The following is a 19,874-nucleotide window of genomic DNA, read 5'->3' as shown; positions in this document are numbered from 1 at the left end:
TTAGCAGTTTTGCTCTGATATCAGGGCATTACAGAATTAAATAAAAATAATAATAGAAAGAGTAATCTATCTAATGATAGAAAGGAAATCTGAAACAGTAGGTCAAGTAAATTTTCCTTCCCCCCCCCACCCCCCCAGTGCTAAACCTCCCAGAATTCCAATATTAGCTACAGGCAAATTTGGCTGCAGGTAAGAGATACATCCCATAATCAGAGCTCTTAGCACAGTGGGTATTTGTTGATTCTAGATTAACACTGGCTGAGTCCCGGCTTCAGAATATTCTTATACCTAGATCTTATCTCCTCAACTATTCTAGAGGTGTAGGACTAGAAATCAGATGTGATGGCAGGCTTTGCTTATTTTACTCAAAAAAATCTGCTCTAGCCCAAAGAGTTTAATAATTGGTAGTAATTTTCTAACAGAGTATTTGGAACTATGTCTAGGAGGGTCTTCTCACTGAATCCATACAGGTGTTAAGACACTGAGGTCTTAGTGAGACCATAAACCTGCACCTACCTCCTCTGGATAAGATATTCAGAGATTAAGGACCTCATGGAATTGGTGAAGGCTATTTTTACATTGATCCAACTGAAGAAAAAAAAAAGGCTACCTTTAAATCTTGATTTGGGAGTATCAAGGAGTATCTCAGGAAGGCAAAAGTTTTACTTATATTGCAATATGGTAGTATCTCCTCCATTAGATTATATGCTCCACTAGGAATTTTAACTGTTACATTGCCAGTACGTAGGAAAGTGCTGATACTTAGTTAAGCTTTCAGTGAATGAATCTAGAATTTTGTTCAGTGTGTGCCTTGGGGTTTAATAGTTGTGACATTGTTTTTAACTTAAAAAAATTCTCCACTTATATATATGAAGAAATAAATTAATTTGGGGGCATTTAATTATTTTGGTTTTCCGTGTGACAGAATGTAGTTTGGCCTGCGGCTAATATTGAAATCTACAATCCTGTTGCTATTAGAAGAGGGAATTCTGGAACCAAATCCCAGAGACATTATTAACTTGTGGTGTAATCCTGGGAAACTCAGTGTCCTCACTGGACGATGAGGGAAATATTTCCTATGAGCTCTGAAAGTCTGATTTTAGTGCTTAGTATAATAACAGGTTCTCAATATTTGTTGAATACGTGATTCTATATTGCACTTAATACTTCATATTTAGTTTGTAAAAGACTGAAACATTGCTCAAAAGCTTTTATCTAAATAGCAAAAATTTCTGAAAACTATTTCATGGCAAACATTTCAAACTTGGTAATTTTAATCAAATATTTGACCAAATATGAGAAAATTTATTTTTGTGTATCTGATCCACAAGCAGCAAACTCCCCAATTCCTTACTTTCAACAGTTTTGCCAGTCAGTTACCATTATTACCAGCTTTTAATAGCTCTGCCTCAGAAATAAAAACAAAACATGAAACTAATTATTGTATTTTGCATATTTAAGTGGAAATCATATACAATAAGTTTTAATCATATTGCTGATACTCCACTGTTCTTGGCTTTTTCATAATTGGCAATTTCATATGGTTCAAAGTGAATATATTTAGTATTAAATAGTGTGTTTAAGAACTAATATGACAATAGGGGCTCCAAATCCTCTCCAAATACCTTTTACTGGTATCATCGCCTACCTGTTAGAGGTGTGGCAGGTATTTTTCTGAAATTTCATTATATTGTGTCTCTTCTACATAGCACTTGTAACTTGTGGTTTAAAAACAGTATAAATTAGCATTTATGTTTTGCCAAATATCCTAAAGGGCTAGTGTGAACAATTAAGTGTTTTATAGAGAGAATATACTGATAGTTCCTTAATGTTCCTTGATCATTTAGGTTCGTGGTTCACAAACTTTAACGCTCTCAAGAAATCATTGGAGAACTTACTAAAACTCAGGTTTCTGAGCGCTTTACCCAGGGATTCTGATTCAGTAGATACGGGTGGGGCCATGAATTTGCCTTTCTTGCAAACTCTCACGTCGTGCTTCTGTTCCTGGATGCTAAGTTCATACTAAGTTCCTGGATGCTAAGGTCATAATCACTGACCTAGGGTACCTATGACACTTCTCTGTAGTAATGCCTCTTCTTTATTTTGGTTTTTCAGTAAAATAAAACTCAGGTTGATGAGTTGTGATAAATTCCCTTAAGCCAAAACCATTTCTCTGTGAAGTACTACATTACCCTAATTGCAAGGTAACTGCAAATGGGATTTGCTTTCTCGTTTCTACTGCCCACAATTTCAGGACAACTAACTCCAAAGAACTTATCCACCTGTCCGTTCTTTAGGACCTCCCAGTGCGCCTGCTTGCCGGGAGGGCAAGGGTCGCCCCAGCCCGGGCCGCTAGGCCGGAGACGCTTCTTTACTTGCGTTATCAGAGGCAGCACGTCCAGCTTGACAAACCGCAGGCGGCTCCCGATAGGGAAGCGCGCGGGCGCCAATCTAGGAGACCAAACCCGCCTCACCGCGGCAGCCGGCCCGACCCCATCCGCGAGTCTTTTCTCCCCCGAGGTCCTTCTCGGAGCCCAGGAAGCCTAGCAGCGGCGAGAGAGCGCCCCTGAAAGGGTGCAGCGGGCAGGTTCGGACCCGCGGCACATCACGCGGCGGCGAGTGTGCGCCCTGAGCCTCCACCTCCGAGCAGTCGCCGGATTGCAGCCTCACTCGGCGCAAGGAACTGCCCAGCCCCGGCTCTCTCGATCGGGAGAAGCTGTGCAGGTCGGTAGCGAGGCCGGCGAGCTCGCCCACTCATCTCGGCCCACTCCGTCGTCCCGGGCGTTCGAAGATGTCCGCCAAGCCCGAGGTCGGCTTCGTGAAAGAGGCTTCTCGCCAGATCCTGGCCGGTGGTTCCGCTGGTAAGGCCGCCCCGCTAGGGGCCAGTCGCTTTTCCTTTAGCGTGTCGGAAAACTTTTCTCAGACAGTCCTGGCATCCGAAGTTTCCCGTCTAAATGCAGCGCTCCAGGCGCAGCGCCTGAGCCCGCCGAGGGCCAGAGCAAAGGAAGCCGGGAGCCGGCGGTGGGAGGCCGGTGCCCCAGGTCAAGTCGCCGCCGCGCAGCCCCGCGCCGCGCCGCGCCGCCGCTCTCGGCTGCCCCGCCTTCTGCGCCCTCAGCCTGAAATGCAAGCTAGGCAGCCCCAAGGCCTGCAACTTGGAGGAGGCCTTGATTCCTAGCTGGTTATTTTACTTGAAGCGATCCAGCTTGCGTCAGCCTTAGCTCTGCTATCATTTGCAGCTTCTTTCTTCTGGGCTAACTCAGATCTTACATAACTCCTGCCTCCGTCATTCGAGTGTGTACCTCAGCACTCCACAGGTCTTCTTAGTGCAGAGAGTGCTTGCTGGGGGCTATTCGTGCCTTAAATAGGCATATTAAAATTAAATGCATATGTTAACACACATAAACACCTTTGATATAAGGGGTTCACAATTTATGGAGAGTTACGTTGTGGGAAAAAAACTAGAAAAAATCTGTTGTAACTAATCATGGAAATAATTACTAAGTGTGGCTAGAGAAAATAAGAACCCATGAGATTATGTTGTGTGGATGTGTTTTAAAGATACTTTAGAATATAAATCATGAGTTGATTGAAAATTTAAGTTTTCATAGCTGTGACATTTTTATTTTAAATTTATAAAGTAATTTATAAATTACTACAATTCACTCAGCACCATAAAACATTTTTTTAATTTTTTTTTTAATGTTTATTTATTTTTGAGACAGAGAGAGACAGAGCATGAACGGGAGAGGGTCAGAGAGAGAGGGAGACACAGAATCTGAAACAGGCTCCGGGCTCTGAGCTGTCAGCACAGAGCCAGATGCGGGGCTCGAACTCCCGGACCGCGAGATTGTGACCTGAGCTGAAGTTGGCCGCTTAACCAACTGAGCCACCCAGGTGCCCCAGCACCATAAAACATTTTTGTAAGTGTAGATATTCTCTTAAGACGTTATACTATGGTAACTCTAGTAAATCATATAGGGAGAGTGACTAGATGTCTAATGTTTTTTTTTTTTTTTTTAATTTTTTTTTTTTCAACATTTATTTATTTTTGGGACAGAGAGAGACAGAGCATGAACGGGGGAGGGGCAGAGAGAGAGGGAGACACAGAATCGGAAACAGGCTCCAGGCTCTGAGCCATCAGCCCAGAGCCTGACGCGGGGCTCGAACTCACAGACCGCGAGATCGTGTAGATGTCTAATGTTTAACGTCAACTAGGAAAATTTATTTTCAAATACACTTGGACTTTTTATAAAGGCCTATTACAAATTATGACTAGTTATCATTATGTCGTGAACTATTTGCATCTCAGGAGTACCACAAGCAACCACATGTATCAATCATGGTCTGTACAGTATATAAGGATGATATTTCATTAATATGACCATCAAGGCATTCATCTCTTATATGTGATTATGCTTTGTCCATCCATAATTATGATGTCAGTGGCCACACTGTCTGCTTTTTTAGTTGTTTCCCAGAAGTGATGATGAATTTTCACCAATTTAGTCACCGGGTCAAATTCCATAATATCCCAGACTGCCAGCTCTCCCTGACTGGGTTGATTTCAGAGTCCATGACCCTGATCAAAGAAAACTTAGCTGTCCGAATGGGAGAGTAAGGCAAATTGGTGAACATCCTAATCTCTAATTAATGATTCAGAAGCATCTCTGTATTGGCTTAGATGATCATACTAGATCTTAGACACAGCTAAACTCAAGGGTCAAACTGTAACCTACTTACATGTTTTTGTTGGTTGATAAATATTTGGCACAAATGTGTGATGTCATCATATTCTTATAGTTGTAACTAATATGAATGAAAATTAGTATATGTGTAAGGTAAATTAAACATAGTGTGGTTGATTTATAGATTTGGTACTATGGAATCACTGATAAATGTTGAAAGTAATGTGCACTTTCATCATAGTGAAAGGAGATCGTGTTTTCTACTTAGGCAATAATATTTTCATAAAACTTTATATTTACTGGTTTTTAATAAATGCAGATTAATCATATTACATATACTAGGTAAAGGGCCAAAGAGAAATTAATATACAAGAGATGTGGAATTTTAATAAATATAGAAAATGCGTTTGAATCTCTAGCGCTAAAGTTCTCATTACTGATAATGTCATCAAATGCGGCACCTCTGTGTGTGTATTATATGACCTTTTGAGGGTCAAGGTTAAAAATACATTTCGGCTTTCTTAAGGGGGAAAAATGCCGGGGAAGTTTATTGCAGAAATACCAGGGAATCTCTTGGAATTCAAGGTCTGGATGCATTCCTGGAGGAGACTGGAACCAGGAGCTAGAGCACTGAGGAGAATTCAGGAAGTCATCCTTTACCTTTCCTCACGTTGTCAAATGGTTAAACATTTCCAAGGCAGCAGGTTCATGGTGAATAGTAGGGTCACCAGTAATACTAATACAGCTGCTAGGATGGCTTGCCATATTTCCATAGATTTGTCTGGTAAGGAGTAAACATGCCCAAACGGATTCAGATAGCTAATTACTTAGGAAAAGCAGGTGATATGGTGGTGTCAGTTCCCTGTGTCCCTTATTCCATGGGCAACACCAAACTGAAGATGCCAGTTGGTAGATGGTATGAGCAGCGGGTCACTCTACTGTCGAGGAGGTGCCTCAGAACCACAGCCAAGCAGTTTTATTGACTTACACTGAAGGCTGCAGCTTCCCCCAAGTGGGAATGAGGTGGAAAGTCTTGAGTTCAACTGAAACTGGGGAGATACATGAGAAATGGCCTCATGGTAGTCTTCCCTAAGATAACAGGAGAAACAGCTTCTCTGCTCTTCCTCACCAGGCTGCTTATCTTCCCTTAGACCAGAAGAAATCATCGGGCATTCTGCCAAGACTCGAATCAGTCTGTGGCCTAGCCGTGTCCACAGGTTATGTGGAGATGTTCAAGGTTGTCAGTGTGCCATACTGTGGAGGTATTTCCCTGTGCTCTTGTGGTACCTTCAGACTTTTTTATGAAAAAAAAAATTTTCTTAATGTTTATTTGTTTTTGAGAGAGAGAAAGACAGAGCGTGTGAGGGAGAGGGGCAGAGAGAGGGGGAAAGGCAGAATCTGAAGCAGGCTCCAGGCTCTGAGCTGTCAGCACAGAGCCTGACATGAGGCTTGAACTCAACAAACTGCGAGATCATGACTTGAGCCAAAATTGGACACTTAACTGAGTGAGCCACCCATGGGCCCCTATCAATCTTTTTTTCTTACAATTGACTGCTATTTTCTGCTCTGCCATCCACATGACAGAACGTGGTTCCTAACAGCTCTTGAATTTACATTCTCTTCACTTCTATAGAGATAGTGAGAGACTAACTTGCTTTTTTTTTTTTTTTTTTCCATTTCTCATGTAAAATCCTGGGGGAAAGACTCAAGATGACCCAGTTTTGGATAAGGGCCCACCTCTGCACCAATAAATGGTAGTCAGTACCCATGTGGATGGGTGGGGCCACAGTGGGCATGGGGATTTCGGGGGAGATTTATTTTCCAGAGAAGTTAGACACATTATGAGATAGGCAATAGATGTTTTTCATAACAAAATATGTCTGTCTTATATTAAAAGATGGTTTGTGATACTTGCATTTCAAAAACCAAAGAGATTGATACACTTACACTTGCTTGGACAGTATACATCTAAAGATTGGACTGGAGCTTGTAGCTATAGCTAATATGTAAAAGTATTGTTACCAATGGCAACTTTGTTTTATATGATGAAAGCTATGCCTAGGACAAGTCAGTATGTACTGAAGTTTTACAGAGTAGGCTTCTAGTCTGTATTTTCAGCTTCAAGTAATTGCATAAGTTTCACGTGAAAGAATAGAAGCCAATGATGAGAACTTAAGGAAAATCAGCAAGGCCAAACACTGCAGAGGTGGTAAGGATGAGAGTGAGAAGAGGCCATTGGATTAGACCCTTGGTGCTTGAAGGGTGAGCCGTGGACGAGCAGCAGCAGAGACATGGTAGCACCTGGAAGCTTGTTAAAAATGTAGGGTCTCAGACCTCACTCCAGACCTGCCATATCAGAATCTGTATTATAGGAAGGACCTCAAGTCATTTGTTTGCACTTTCCAGTTTTAGATGCCCTGCATTAAAAGACTTTTGAGGAAAAGAGATTTTATAGAGGGGAATCAGATTTCAGAGGGTTACAAGTTAAAACATTCTTGGTTTTCACTGCTGACCAGAGAGAGAAGAATGAATTCTGTAAGCCTTATTATGTGCCCCCAGTTTAGCTGTCAGGCTTATTTACCACTCCTCTCCTACACATGCCTTTCAGTTTCTGCTAAATACTTGAATGTTACCTGTACCTTTCCACCTTTATTCCCAATTCCTGGAATGTCTTCCTCTTATTTTCTCTAGCTATTGAAATTCTACCCATTTTCCAAGGCCTAGCTCGAAAACTGTTTTCTGAAGGAATGTTGTCCAGATGGCCTCTACAGCCTCATGCAGCTCAACACTCTCATTAACATGTGAATAGCGCAAATAATAACATTTATTGAGTAAATACTAACCGCTAGACCCAGTTCTAGCTTTAAATGGATCAACGTGTTTAATCCTCACCACAACTCCAGGGTAAAGAAACTGACCTACAGAGGGCCTAGTTAATTTGCCTATGGTTGCTCAAGCATGCAACCATTTCTGTAGGAAATCAGGATAGGAGAGGCACCAGAAAAATATCATTTACATTATCAGACATTTTTAGAATTTGGAGAGATCAAATCAAGTCTACTATCCCTTATTGTCTTTATAGCTCTTTAATTTATATCTCTTAAAAGAGTTCTTTTATCTACAAATACCATTCGTGTAGTCTTTCTGCTAAATGATAGGTTGTTCTCTCTAAACAATTTCATGTGTATGGGCACAAGATTAGCTTTTAGCTAAAAGAAATTCCCAGTCCATTCAAGGCCTGTATGTGAAGTTGGGTAGGTTGTACACTGAAAAAAAGGGCTCTGGCCATTGGAGCAAGTGGGAGCTGAAATCTAGCCCATGCTGATTCATAATCCATGTATCCTAGAGTAGAGATGCATCCACCTGGGGGAGAAGGGACATCTTTTTCTATTACTACCAAATGTCGGGTAGCAAACCTGACAGCAACACTGACAGAATTCCCCCAAGCTTGCTAGAGTTCCCAAGGTACCTGGGCCTCAGTATTAGACATCATTCCCTTGTCTGCTCACCATCAGGGCTCCAGGAAGTTTCCCTTCTATGACATGTCTTCCTTGGGGCCAGGAACTCAACTTTACCTCAGACCCTCCCATTCTCCTTAATTATCAGTTTGGATTCTTCCATGTGTTTCCAATGCTCATGGGGTTCTTCACATGAAATGTAGAAGCCTTTTAGGCTCACTCAGATGGTAATTCTCCCCAAGTTCCCACTGGACTTTTTGCCTCTAACATCAGAATTTTCCAGGGTCTTTGGCAAGTCCTCTTGGATTCCTGAGAGACCTTGCTCTCCCAGAGCCTGTCAGGCTCCCTCCTGAGAGCTTGCCTAGGCCCTGCCCACTGAATTCTCTTGCACATCTCTAGTACCCTCCTCCTTCTACCTCCCAGAATCTTATATTCTTAGAAGTCTGCAAGTGCTACTCAGAGAACTTCCTAGAGAATTTCCCCTCCTTATATTATTTACATGGTCTCCATGCATGCAGGACACTGATTTCTTCCCAGAATTTCCAGGCTCCTCACCAGCCCCACCCTAGTTCCTTGTATCTTGTAGGCACACCCCCATCACATCTCCAATCACAATTTTTATTTTGTGTGTCTTCCTGGAGATATTTCGGTGAAATTATTTAGTCAAACTATCCTGGAAACAGGTTTTCCAATTTTGTACTAGACACAGTTCAAGTACTTTGTGCAGTTTCTCATTAATCACCTTCAAGGGGTCAAATGACAAGGTGAAAGGAGAAACCTTTTTTAGGGGGAAGGAAACCTAGGATTCATGGATAGGTCTCTGGGAAATTAGCTATTGACAGTATATATAAAATGTGCATTATACTGAGGGGAGAGAGTTAAGGCTTTCAACCTAAAAGGTAGCTAAAATGGTATTGGATAATTTGAAATCTTATTTTTTTTAAACTCCTTGTCTTGTATATCATACATATATATATATATATGATATATATATCATATATATATATATATATTCATTTTCACAAGAATTCTACTTTTGCTTGCTTTAACCCATAATAGTTAAAATACAATTAAAAGAAGTGCCTTAATAGGCAGTATGTGTACTAGTCCTCTGGATTTTAATTAGGACTAAGTAATAAAAGTATCGATGCACCCGGGGGGTAATCAAGGTTAAAATTTTTATCAAGGAAAATTCTTGCATCCATTAGAATGGGTGCAAAGGAGGCACACATGTGATTTGGATAAATGGCACCTTTGGAACTTCAGGATTTGGGAAACTGCAATTGTTTGATAATAAATAGCAGGTTGTAGTGAAACAGGTGAGCCTTTATGACACATCAGAGGAAGGCTGGAACCCATTATCTGGGTAATTAGGGAGGAAAAATTCCCCTTATTTCAACCACATAGGAGGAAACAACTCTACTGTTCAAATTAATTATAAAATACCTTTAAGGGATGCATTTTAATGAAAATGTAGTCTTATCTCTCTTGAAGGAAATCTAATCCTCAAAAATATGCATTTAAGAACAAAATATGAACTGCATAACCACATTTCAAAGGATTTCCTGGTTTCCTTCACTGAAAGACCTTTTAAAATTTTTTTTAATGTTTTTATTTATTTTTGGGAGAGAGAGAGAGAGAGAGAGAGAGAGAGAGAGAGAGAGAGAGAGAGAGAGGGAGAGGGAGGGAGGAAGGGAGGGAGAGGGAGAAAGTGTGAGCTGGGGAGACACAGAATCCGAAGCAGGCTCCAAGCCATCAGCACAAAGCCTGACGCAGGGCTGGAACTCACACACTGTGAGATCATGACCTGGGCTGAAGTTGGACGCTTAATTGACTGAGCCACCCAGGTGCCCCGATGAAAATGTAGTCTTATCTCTCTTAAAGAAAATCTAGTTTTTAAAAATATACATTTAGGGGCTCCTGGGTGGCGCAGTCGGTTAAGCGTCCGACTTCAGCCAGGTCACGATCTCGCGGTCCGGGAGTTCGAGCCCCGCGTCAGGCTCTGGGCTGATGGCTCAGAGCCTGGAGCCTGTTTCCGATTCTGTGTCTCCCCCTCTCTCTCTGCCCCTCCCCCGTTCATGCTGTCTCTCTCTGTCCCAAAAATAAATAAACGTTGAAAAAAAAAATTAAAAAAAATATACATTTAAGAACAAAATATAAATCTCATAACCACATTTCAAAGGATTTCTTAGTTTCCCTCACTGAAAGGCATTTTTAAAATTTTTTAAATGTTTTTATTTATTTTTGAGAGAGAGAGAGAGAGAGAGAGCAAGCTGGGGAGGGGCAGAGAGAGGGAGACACAGAATCCGAAGCAGGCTCCAGGCTCTGAGCTGTCAGCACAGAGCTTGATGCGGGGCTCGAACCCATGAACCGTGAATCCATGACCTGAGCCAAAGTCAGATGCTTAATTCACTGAACCACCCAGGCATCCCTGAAAGACATTTTAAAAACACATGTATAACATGTGGGTACGTGATTCAATTGACGTAAAAATGTGAATCAATGTTTGCACAACATCTTAGGAACACTTTGTTAAACCAGCCCTTCCTTGTCTCCCTTGCCCACGCACTGCCCACCGCTCCCAGTCTTGACTACAACATCTCAGAGCACTGAGAACCTGGTGTTTTAGGTAAAGCATAGTAGATGCTTGGAAATGTTTGCTGACTATACTAATGAATAAATATTAGAAGCATAAGCCACAAAATATATTATTAGGGTCCAACTCTGAAGAGAGAGAAGTATGCTGGGGTTCAAGCCATCAAACAACCAGTATTTGCAACAGAACTTTCTTTTCTTTCAACAATATTTTCTTTCATTGTAATCATTTAGTAAATGAAATGAAAAAATTGTCTTCAGGTCTGAAGTGTCTGCCACCTTCTGAGGAAGAGGTCCATGATAATTTTTAAAATTTATGTATTATCTTGGGGCGCTTGGGTGGCTCAGTCGGTTGAGCATCCAGCTTCAGCTTAGGTCATGATCTCACGGTTTGTGAGTTTGAGCCCTGCGTTGGGCTCTGTGCTGACAGCTCAGAGCCTGGAGCCTGTTTCAGGTTCTGTGTCTTCCTCTCTCTCTGCTCCTCCCTTGCTCGTGCTCTGTCTCTCTCTCTCAAAAATAAATACACATTTAAAATTTATGTATTATCTTTTGTTCCAGGACCCCAAAATGAAAAGAGATTCACAGATCATTTTCAAACATCTTTATGATTTAAGTAGATGGTATCTTAAAATGGCAATAAATGAAACTAGGTTAAGGGACTTCTATGGGATTCTTAACTGTTTTAGAATTTAACTGCTTTTCCTCATTAATTTATTTTTCTTTTGGTTTTAAACTATTCTATTTGTGTCAGTTATTTCCATACTTTGATGTGATCAAGGTTTATGCCATTCTAAATATTCTATTAGATCTCTATCTTTTGATCCCTTGTATCACTTTGCTGGGACTGTCTGAACAACGTACCACAAAGTAGATGGCTTAAAATTCCAGGAATTTATTGTCTCACAGTACTGGAGGTTAGAAGTCTGAAACAAAGTGTGGGCAGGGCTGGTTTCTTCTGGAGGCAGCAAGGGAGAATTTGGTCCATGCCTCTGTCCTAGCTTCTGGTAGTTGCTACCAATCTTTGTGTTCTTTGGCTGTTATCACATGGCTTTCTCTTCCTATCTGTCTCTGTGTCTGTCCAAATTTCCATCTTTTTATAAGGGTATCATTAGATTAGGGCCCACTCCAATCCAGTATGACCTCACCTTAACTTGATTACATTTGTAAAGACCTATTTCTAAATAAAGTCACATAGCAGAGTTTAGGACTTGAACATATCTTTTTTTTGGGGGGGGGGGGACGCAATTCAACCTACAACAGGCATTTGATTGTATTTTTCTCTTCATGTTGTAATTCTCAAGTTAGTGTTACTTATCTCAAGCCATGGTCCTATGTTTCTCTTCCTTTCATTGTCAACCTTTGTGGAAAGTTCTTCACTTCGTTTCCAACCTACTATAATTGGCATATCTGTCTTTCCCTTTCTGCCCAAACTGTTAACTACTGCTTTTCATTCCTAATTTTACCTATTCTTTGTAAAACTTCACATGTCTGACCAATTTTTCTCTTTAAAGTTGTCTCTGCTATTGACTGTTATCTTCTTATTCATATCCAATCACTTCTTTACTGTTTCCTTTGCTGGTTCCTCTTTTTTCCTTTCCTCAAAAATTGGCATTCTCTGCTCCACACACTCTGAGCTCCCCGAGCAAGCCCATCTGCTCTCTGGCTTCAGTATTATCCATTTGCAGGTAACTCCCTGATATTTCCAACTTCTCTGTGTCTTGCAGACTCAGATTTCTAACTTATACAGTAAAAATATCATGGGATCAAGAGTTATGTGAACTCTTAGTGATTTTCAAAGGTAATGTTTTAGAGGTAAATTTTGAAACTAATATTAGACCATCAAATACCATTTTCTCTTTGTTGTATTGTTGTACTCACCCTTATTTTGAGTTGTCTTTCTCATTCATTCTTTTTGTTAACTTAGCGGGTTACAACTGACCTTTTCTGGGTGTTTGTTTGGGTTATATGGATCTTTCCTAATTATTAGATAATTAAGATCAGACAAACAGGAAACAGTAAGATAAATCTTAAGTGTTCACATTTACTGAAGATTACTATGTATAAAGCACCTTACTTTGCTTAAATGATTGATGTTAATTGTAATATCTTGAGGATGAGGAAAGTGAAGCTTGGAGAAATTAAAAACTTGTTCAAGGCGAGTGATGGAACATGAACTCAGACTCTGTTTTCTTTGCTTTCAAAGTTTGTATTCCTACCCGCTACCTCACCCTGCCTCATGGGGTACAAAATGAGAAACCAGGTTAGCAGCCCCATACAGAGTATTGTCTCCATAAGACCTTTTTTCCTTCAGGCTGGGTTAAATATTGTAGCTGCTCAAGGAACTTGTGCACTGATGAACAATCAGGATCTGCCTCTGGTGCAACCTGGCTCTTCCTTGTTTTTGCCAGATCTCTAAATGTCAGCCATAGTACAAGTATAAAATTTTCCACTTTACCCATCAGAGGACTTTGTCAGCATTGACAGGGCTATCTCTTTTGTGTCATTCCCTGTAGGCGATTGATTAGGAACGAGCTGAGCCCCAATCCTTGGGTAATTGTTAATTAAAACCTGTACAACTAGGTAAGACACCAGAATGACTCACTGAAGAAAGAGCAACCTCAGAACAGACTGAATGAGCCTGGCTGTGAAAGAGGAGGGAATTGAAGTTGCATAAAATAAGTTTGTTTTGAGTTTTTCCTTTTGCAATAATTTGGTAGCTGTAGGTGAGATGCAGGGTGAATTTAGTTGATTGTCTATAAAAACTAGAATGGACTATTCTAGGGGGAAATACAATTTTGGAAAAAATTATAATGAAATATATGTTTCAATAGAATTGAATGGCACCTAAAAAAAATTAACCCCCAAAAGTTTTACATTATGTGAGAGAGAGAGAGGAAGTGCCAATGAGCTAATATTTCTTGAAAATTTATCATAATTATTAATAAATAACAACAATAAGTAATTATTTATGAGTCATAAAATGTGCCAAAATCAGATTAATACAGTTATGGAAAATATTATTTTTGTTCTTGTTGATGTGGCCGTTGTTGTTGTTGTTCTTCTTGTTTGGAGAATGATTGTGGAGATAAAATACTTTGGAATAAATTATAGGCACCTTTCCAGAGACTCAACAATGAGCAGAGTTATTTTGGAACTTCTTTCTAGTGCAATGCATTTGGTTGACTACTGTATCACAGTGGACAGTCACATCTGAATAGAACTCCATTCTGTCCTTGTGCAGACCTATAGATGGCACTGTCTTCCTATAATTTTGATGATTTACTTAAAAATAAAAAAAGAAGGAAAAGCTTTCTGCAGACAAATTTAGATGTAGAAGTGTGTTAACTTCTAATTAGATTCCACCATTATAAAACATTTGGAACATGTGCCTGGCATAGATCATAGAGAATTATGCATTTGAAAAATGTGGAGGACTGTACTTTGGAATTAATTTTTTCATTTAATTATGATTCTTAACCATGTATGGAAAAACAAGATTATGTATGTGAATAAGAGGGATGGGCAATTATTTTTATTGCTATAATATTTCCTCTGTTGTGGTCTTGCTTTTGAATTTAGAGTTTTGGATCAAACAAAAATTGTTGATAAGCTTAGCATAAATGTAACATTCATTGCTTGTAGGTCTTGGAGATTACCTTGTGGGAATGAACCTCCTAGATTCCATAGTTTTGTTTCTCTAAATTCTCAGGGTTAGAGTGTGTATTATACTAATTGTAAATTATAAGCTGCTGTGAGCAAGATCTAGCGTGCCAAACGCATAGTTCTTTTTATTTATCTATCTGGGGCAGCCACTCAAAATGCCATTTCTTGACATTTCTTGGCTTTAATGTAAGAAAGTGAGGGAGATGTAAAAGAATGCATTTCTTAGACGTTCCAAACAGGGCTTTTTTTTTTCTTTTAGGTACATAGATTCTGTGTGGAATTAATGGAAATTCCAGAAGTCCTTGCCACTGTAAATGAGCTTCTAACCACAAGATGGCAGTGTAACTTGACCATGTGTTTTAAAACATAAAAACATGATTAGTAAATTAAACATGTTATTTCTTTCTCTCTTAATGATAAATGTATATAGCTATGAAATTTTAGGAAAATTATAAAGAAGGTGAATATTGAAAATACTTAGTACAGAAATACTAAAGACTCTTTAGTGATTTATTTTGAGTAGTGGGGGCTTTTTTAGTTGACCTAAGAAAACATTTATTTCATATTCTTTTAAGTTGAAAGGAGAAATGTGATCATATCAAAATTGGAAAGCATATCAGCAACTTTCTTTTACAGAGCAATACAGTCTCATGTTTGCCTGATCAAGCATCAAGGAAGGACAAGACCTTTTGTTTCCTTCATGTTTTTGTAGAGATCTGCATTAGTGTATACCTTCTATGGTTTTGAGCATACACGTGCTGGGGATTAGAAGCTAACAGAGAAGCAAAGAAGGGAAGGGAAGAAAGAAAAGTAGAGACACTGGTTCCTAAGTTATATGGAAAGAAAGCAGTGTTGATGATGTCTATGTGACCCTGCCAGATTTATATATTCTATAGTTTAAAAATGTATCATCTGTCCATTCAGTAGGTGTTTTTAAATAGGCATTATCCAGTATTATTTGTGTTTGTTTTCATTGATATGCTTACATACTATCTTCTGTTTTACTCTACATGGATGCCTTTCACAATTACCTTAGTTTTTTTGTATGTGATTAATTTAAAAGATTATACTGGATTTATTTCTTGTTTTTTAAGTCTGGCAAAGAGTGTACCCCTGGGAAAGCAAGCTGGTGCAGCCACTCTGGAAAACAGTATGGAGGTTCTTCAAAAAAAAAAAATAGAACTACCCTACAACCCAGCAATTGCACTACTAGGTATTTATCCAAGGGATACAGGTGTGCTGTTTCGAAGGGACACATGCACCCCAATGTTTATAGCAGCACTATCAACAATAGCCAAAGTATGGAAAGAGCCCAAATGTCCATTGATAGATGAATGGATAAAGAAGATGTGGTATATATATACAATGGAGTATTACTCAGCAATCAAAAGGAATGAAATCTTACCATTTGCAACTACGTGGATGGAACTGGAGGGTATTAAGCTAAGTGAAATTAGTCAGAGAAAGACAAATATCATATGACTTACTCATATGAGGACTTTAAGAGATAAAATAAGTGAACATAAGGGAAGGGAAACAAAAATAATATAAAAACAGGGATGGGGACAAAACAGAAGAGACTCATAAATATGGAGAACAAACAGAGGGTTATTGGAGGGGTTGTGGGAGGGGGGATGGGCTAAATGGGTAAGGGGCACTAAGGAATCTACTCCTGAAATCATTATTGTACTATATGCTAACTAATTTGGATGTACATTTAAAAAATAAAATCAAAAAAAAAATATGTGATTTGGACTTAAAAAAATGTAAAAAACATGTAATGTTGACTAATAAAAACAGGTTGAATAGTGAAAAAAATAAGTGTGCCCCTTTTAGGTAGAGACCAACTCTTATTTATTTTGTATCTCCAGGCCTTGCACAGTGCTTAGAAGATAATATCCACTCAATACATCTATTTTTATTCAAATTACATTCACCACAAAGCAGTACAATTCTTTTGAGACATATTTTGCTTGTGTGCCCCTGTCTGACCAGCCATAAATATAGCAAAGATAAAGAAAATATCTTCTATTTTAGAAACCAAGTGCTAGGGTACCTGGGTGGCTCAGTTGGTTAAGTGTCCAACTTCAGTGCAAATCATGATCTCATGGTTCATGGGTTCGAGCCCTGCATCCAGCTCTGTGCTGACAGCTCGGAGCCTGGAGCCTGCTTTGGATTCTGTGTCTCCATCTTTCTCTGCCCCTCCCCTGCTCGTGCTCTCTCTCACTCTCTTAAAAATAAACATTAAAAAAAAAAACTAAGTACTTTGAACTCATTTGTAGCATCTTATTTTGCTGATAGTTGAGGGAATGTAGGAGTGATAGTTTCTCAGAGCTGTACTGAAAATAAAACTTTTATTTTTTGACCAAAGGTATATTTAAATGCTAAACAGTGTGATTTGCTATAATGGAATACAGTGAAACCTTGGATTGCAAATAACGTGTTTGTGCAATATTCATTTCTAATGAATTTTACCTTGATGAATGAAGTATTGCAATATGAATAATACATGATGCTGAATGTCACATGATCAAAACTGAGCCAGTGGTTCTTCTCTTTCTCCGTCTCTCTCACTTGCTGCAGGATTATGAGTGATTGTCTCTCATGCTTGGATGCTCGGTCTCAGGCCACTATGTTTGGCAAAAGTCAGTGATTTTTCAGAATGTTGGAAAGTGCCCACAACTGGCACTAGTGTACTTTTTGTCACTTGAAATCACCTACCGACAGTCCTTTGCTTTTCCATCCAAGAGTAAGCTTAGGAATGGTTTGCTTTATTCTAGCTCAGGCTGCCTGCAGATATAGACCCTTTCTTCTGCTGCCTTATTGCCAGTTACATTAAATACAGTATCTGACAAGAATTTATTAATACTGTGCTGTAGTCAACATCCTTGTGAGCATGTACAATGGCTCCCATGCAGAAAAAGATTCAATTGAGCCAAGAGATAGCAGTGATTCTATTGTCCTACACAGTAACTCTCCTCTCTCTTGTCTCCCTCACCAATCATGAAAGTTTTCAAAGGTAAGGGCAGGTTATTTTGTTTATTCTTTATATTTTGTATTTTCTTTCTTTATATTATATTACACAATTGTAATCATTTTTATGTGAACATTTTTGGGTTGTAGAGCAAAGCATCTGAGTTTCTATTATTTCTTATGGGGAAATTTGCTTTTATATACAAGTGCTTTGGATTCCAAACATGTTTCCAGAACGAATTATGCTCGCAAACCAAGGTTTTACTCTATTTGACATGTAATCAATACAAGATGCACAGTTCTGCTTATGAGCAACTCTACACAGAAATATTTTATATTGTAAATTCAAAAAGGAAGTCTATCGCTTTTCATTATTCACATGTTAGAAATGGATGGCAGACTTTTTGTAGATAAGTTAAAATTTAGAAAAAATATGAAAACATTGATCTACTTCATTTTTGTTCTTTATTGACAAAGAAAGAAAATGGGGCACCATTTTCAATAGTGCACTTTACCTTATGAAAAGAGTCGAGATAATAAGGGAAGTGGTCTCTTGTGGGGATTCTGATGCTTTACTGCCTGGCATTAGATCCCAATTTTGATACTCACTAGGTGTGTTACTTTAGGCAGGCAATTTAACATTTTTGTACTTTATACTTATAAAATAGGGATACATTGCTATCTACTTCATAAAGTTGTTAGAAGGGTCAGATGGGTTGATACATGTGAAGGCTTATCATTGTGCCTAGAATTTACTAAGTACTCAGTAAATATTAGTTACTAACATAAAGGGAAAATATAAAAGTATTTAGACATATTCTAGGAATTTAAAGAAATCTTCATAGATGAGTGACATACTATATGAATATATGGTAACTATAATTCTGTTCTACAATTTATAATGTAAACTGTATGTTTCTGTTTACCTTCTAGAAACCTAACCTTATTTTTGCTTAACTGTTTGTTGGTGGTAGAGTTTTGTTTTGTTCTCAAATCTGGATATCATTAACTTAATCTTATTTTTCAACAGAAATTTTTAATGTTTTTATTTCCAAAATGGAGTCGTTAGGTTTCATTTTCAATATTCCATAGTGGGCCTATAGGGATGATTTTCAGTTTATATCCCAGTGGACACCCTATCAAATAACGGGTTATTCCCTTCCCTCAAGACCTACTTTTTTTTTTTTTTTTAGAGAAGGGCATTAATACTTTTGTAGGTATTTTATTATATTTATCATTCATAATAACTTTGGGGATCTTAAAATCGCAAAGTACCATTTGGAGCAAATTGTTTCAAGTATTATTAATCAATACAGATAATAAAGACCTTTTCTTTAATGTGGTTATTTCCATATCCCATGCCAGTGAGAAAGAGACTGACCACCTGATCGACAACTAAAGGTTTATAGATTAAGAAGGGTTAGTCGTTTTCCCAGGAATTGCAAGCAAAATTATTACCCAAGTTTGTAATTAACCATCTCTCCTTTTCTCATTAGTTTCTGAATTTTTTCTATGTCTCAGCCCCAATGTTCAGCATTCTCACTGAGGGGGCTGTCCAGGGCTTTCCACCAAAGCACCCCATGACTTTCTGACTCTCATCAATAGCTTCCTAATCTGACTTTTGAAAACCTTGATTTTGTTCTAGAAAAATTTTATTCTTGTAGCTAACCTGATAAATTTAATTAGTTGTACTTTATTGTGTGGGATAGGCCTCAAACTGTACCTTTTCCCCAGAAAAAAGTTTAAGTTATGATAGGCCAATCAGGAAAAAGGTTTTGAGCCACCTACAAAATAAACTGGCTTTGTCTGCTTCATTGCCCCAAATGTTGGAGAAAGCCCAACAGGTATCTTTTGTGGAATCCCAAGTATCGAATCCTTGCTGTTAATGCTTATGGAATTATTAGTCAAATGCCTTCTACTCTTTTCATCCTGGTTTCTTCCAAACAAACACGCACGCACACACACACACACACACACACACACACACACACACGAAAATACTTTCCAGCTGGGCTTTAAGCAGCTATCCTATTATTTATATCTTGAGATTATTATTATGTTTCTGTGTATACAATCTTCTATTAAAAATATTTTTAAATTCTTCCTAATGTCCATGAATTCATTCAGAAAGCTTTTCTTAAGTGTCTTGTATATAGCAGGCCCTGTGATAACAGGTATGTGTGGCTGATCTGATTTTAACCATGAGGAATGTTCAGCACAGAAAGGGTGGGAATACTTAACTGAGTCTGTTTGCCAGAAGGCGGGTGCTTAGTTCACCAAGCTTCACTAAAATTTGATATTTTGCTTTCGCAAGCTGGTTAGAAGCATTGCATTAAAATACTGCCAAATTTTGTCTTTTTTTTTGTCCAAACTTTTTTAACTTGAAAAAGGAATTTCAGTGTGTAAAAATTTCCATTATAAGGCCACCTGTAAACTTAAAACAGTCAAACTGTTTTTTCAGCTGCCTGCAGCTCTGTTTCTCAACTGACTAACACTGACA

The 19,874-nt window shown here is 38.7% G+C and overlaps 2 protein-coding genes across 5 annotated transcripts in view; one reads left to right on the top strand and one right to left on the bottom strand.

Annotated features, from left to right (window-relative positions):
* The window catches only part of MIPOL1 (mirror-image polydactyly 1), a 329,171-nt gene extending 326,739 nt beyond the window's left edge, over window positions 1–2,432 (bottom strand). The window contains exon 1 of one of the 2 annotated variants that reach the window (XM_047863349.1): window positions 2,283–2,432. The gene's annotated coding sequence lies outside the window, so the exon portion shown is untranslated. The remainder of the gene's footprint in view (window positions 1–2,282) is intronic. The other variant, XM_047863347.1, reaches the window with a different exon arrangement.
* Window positions 2,433–2,745: 313 nt separating this feature from the next.
* Window positions 2,746–19,874, top strand: part of SLC25A21 (solute carrier family 25 member 21) — a 486,715-nt gene continuing 469,586 nt past the window's right edge. For all 3 annotated transcript variants that reach the window (XR_007153080.1, XM_047863361.1, XM_047863356.1), the window contains exon 1: window positions 2,746–2,861. Coding sequence is in view for 2 of the 3 variants with exons in the window: in XM_047863361.1 (XP_047719317.1) it covers window positions 2,792–2,861 (70 nt within the window). In the remaining variant the exon portion in view is untranslated. The remainder of the gene's footprint in view (window positions 2,862–19,874) is intronic.

The sequence above is a fragment of the Prionailurus viverrinus genome, chromosome B3 (genome assembly GCF_022837055.1).
Source record: "Prionailurus viverrinus isolate Anna chromosome B3, UM_Priviv_1.0, whole genome shotgun sequence".
In the NCBI taxonomy this organism is placed as follows: Eukaryota; Metazoa; Chordata; class Mammalia; order Carnivora; family Felidae; genus Prionailurus; species Prionailurus viverrinus.
Note: the sequence above shows the minus strand (reverse complement) of the source record. Positions and strands in the feature narration are given on the sequence as shown.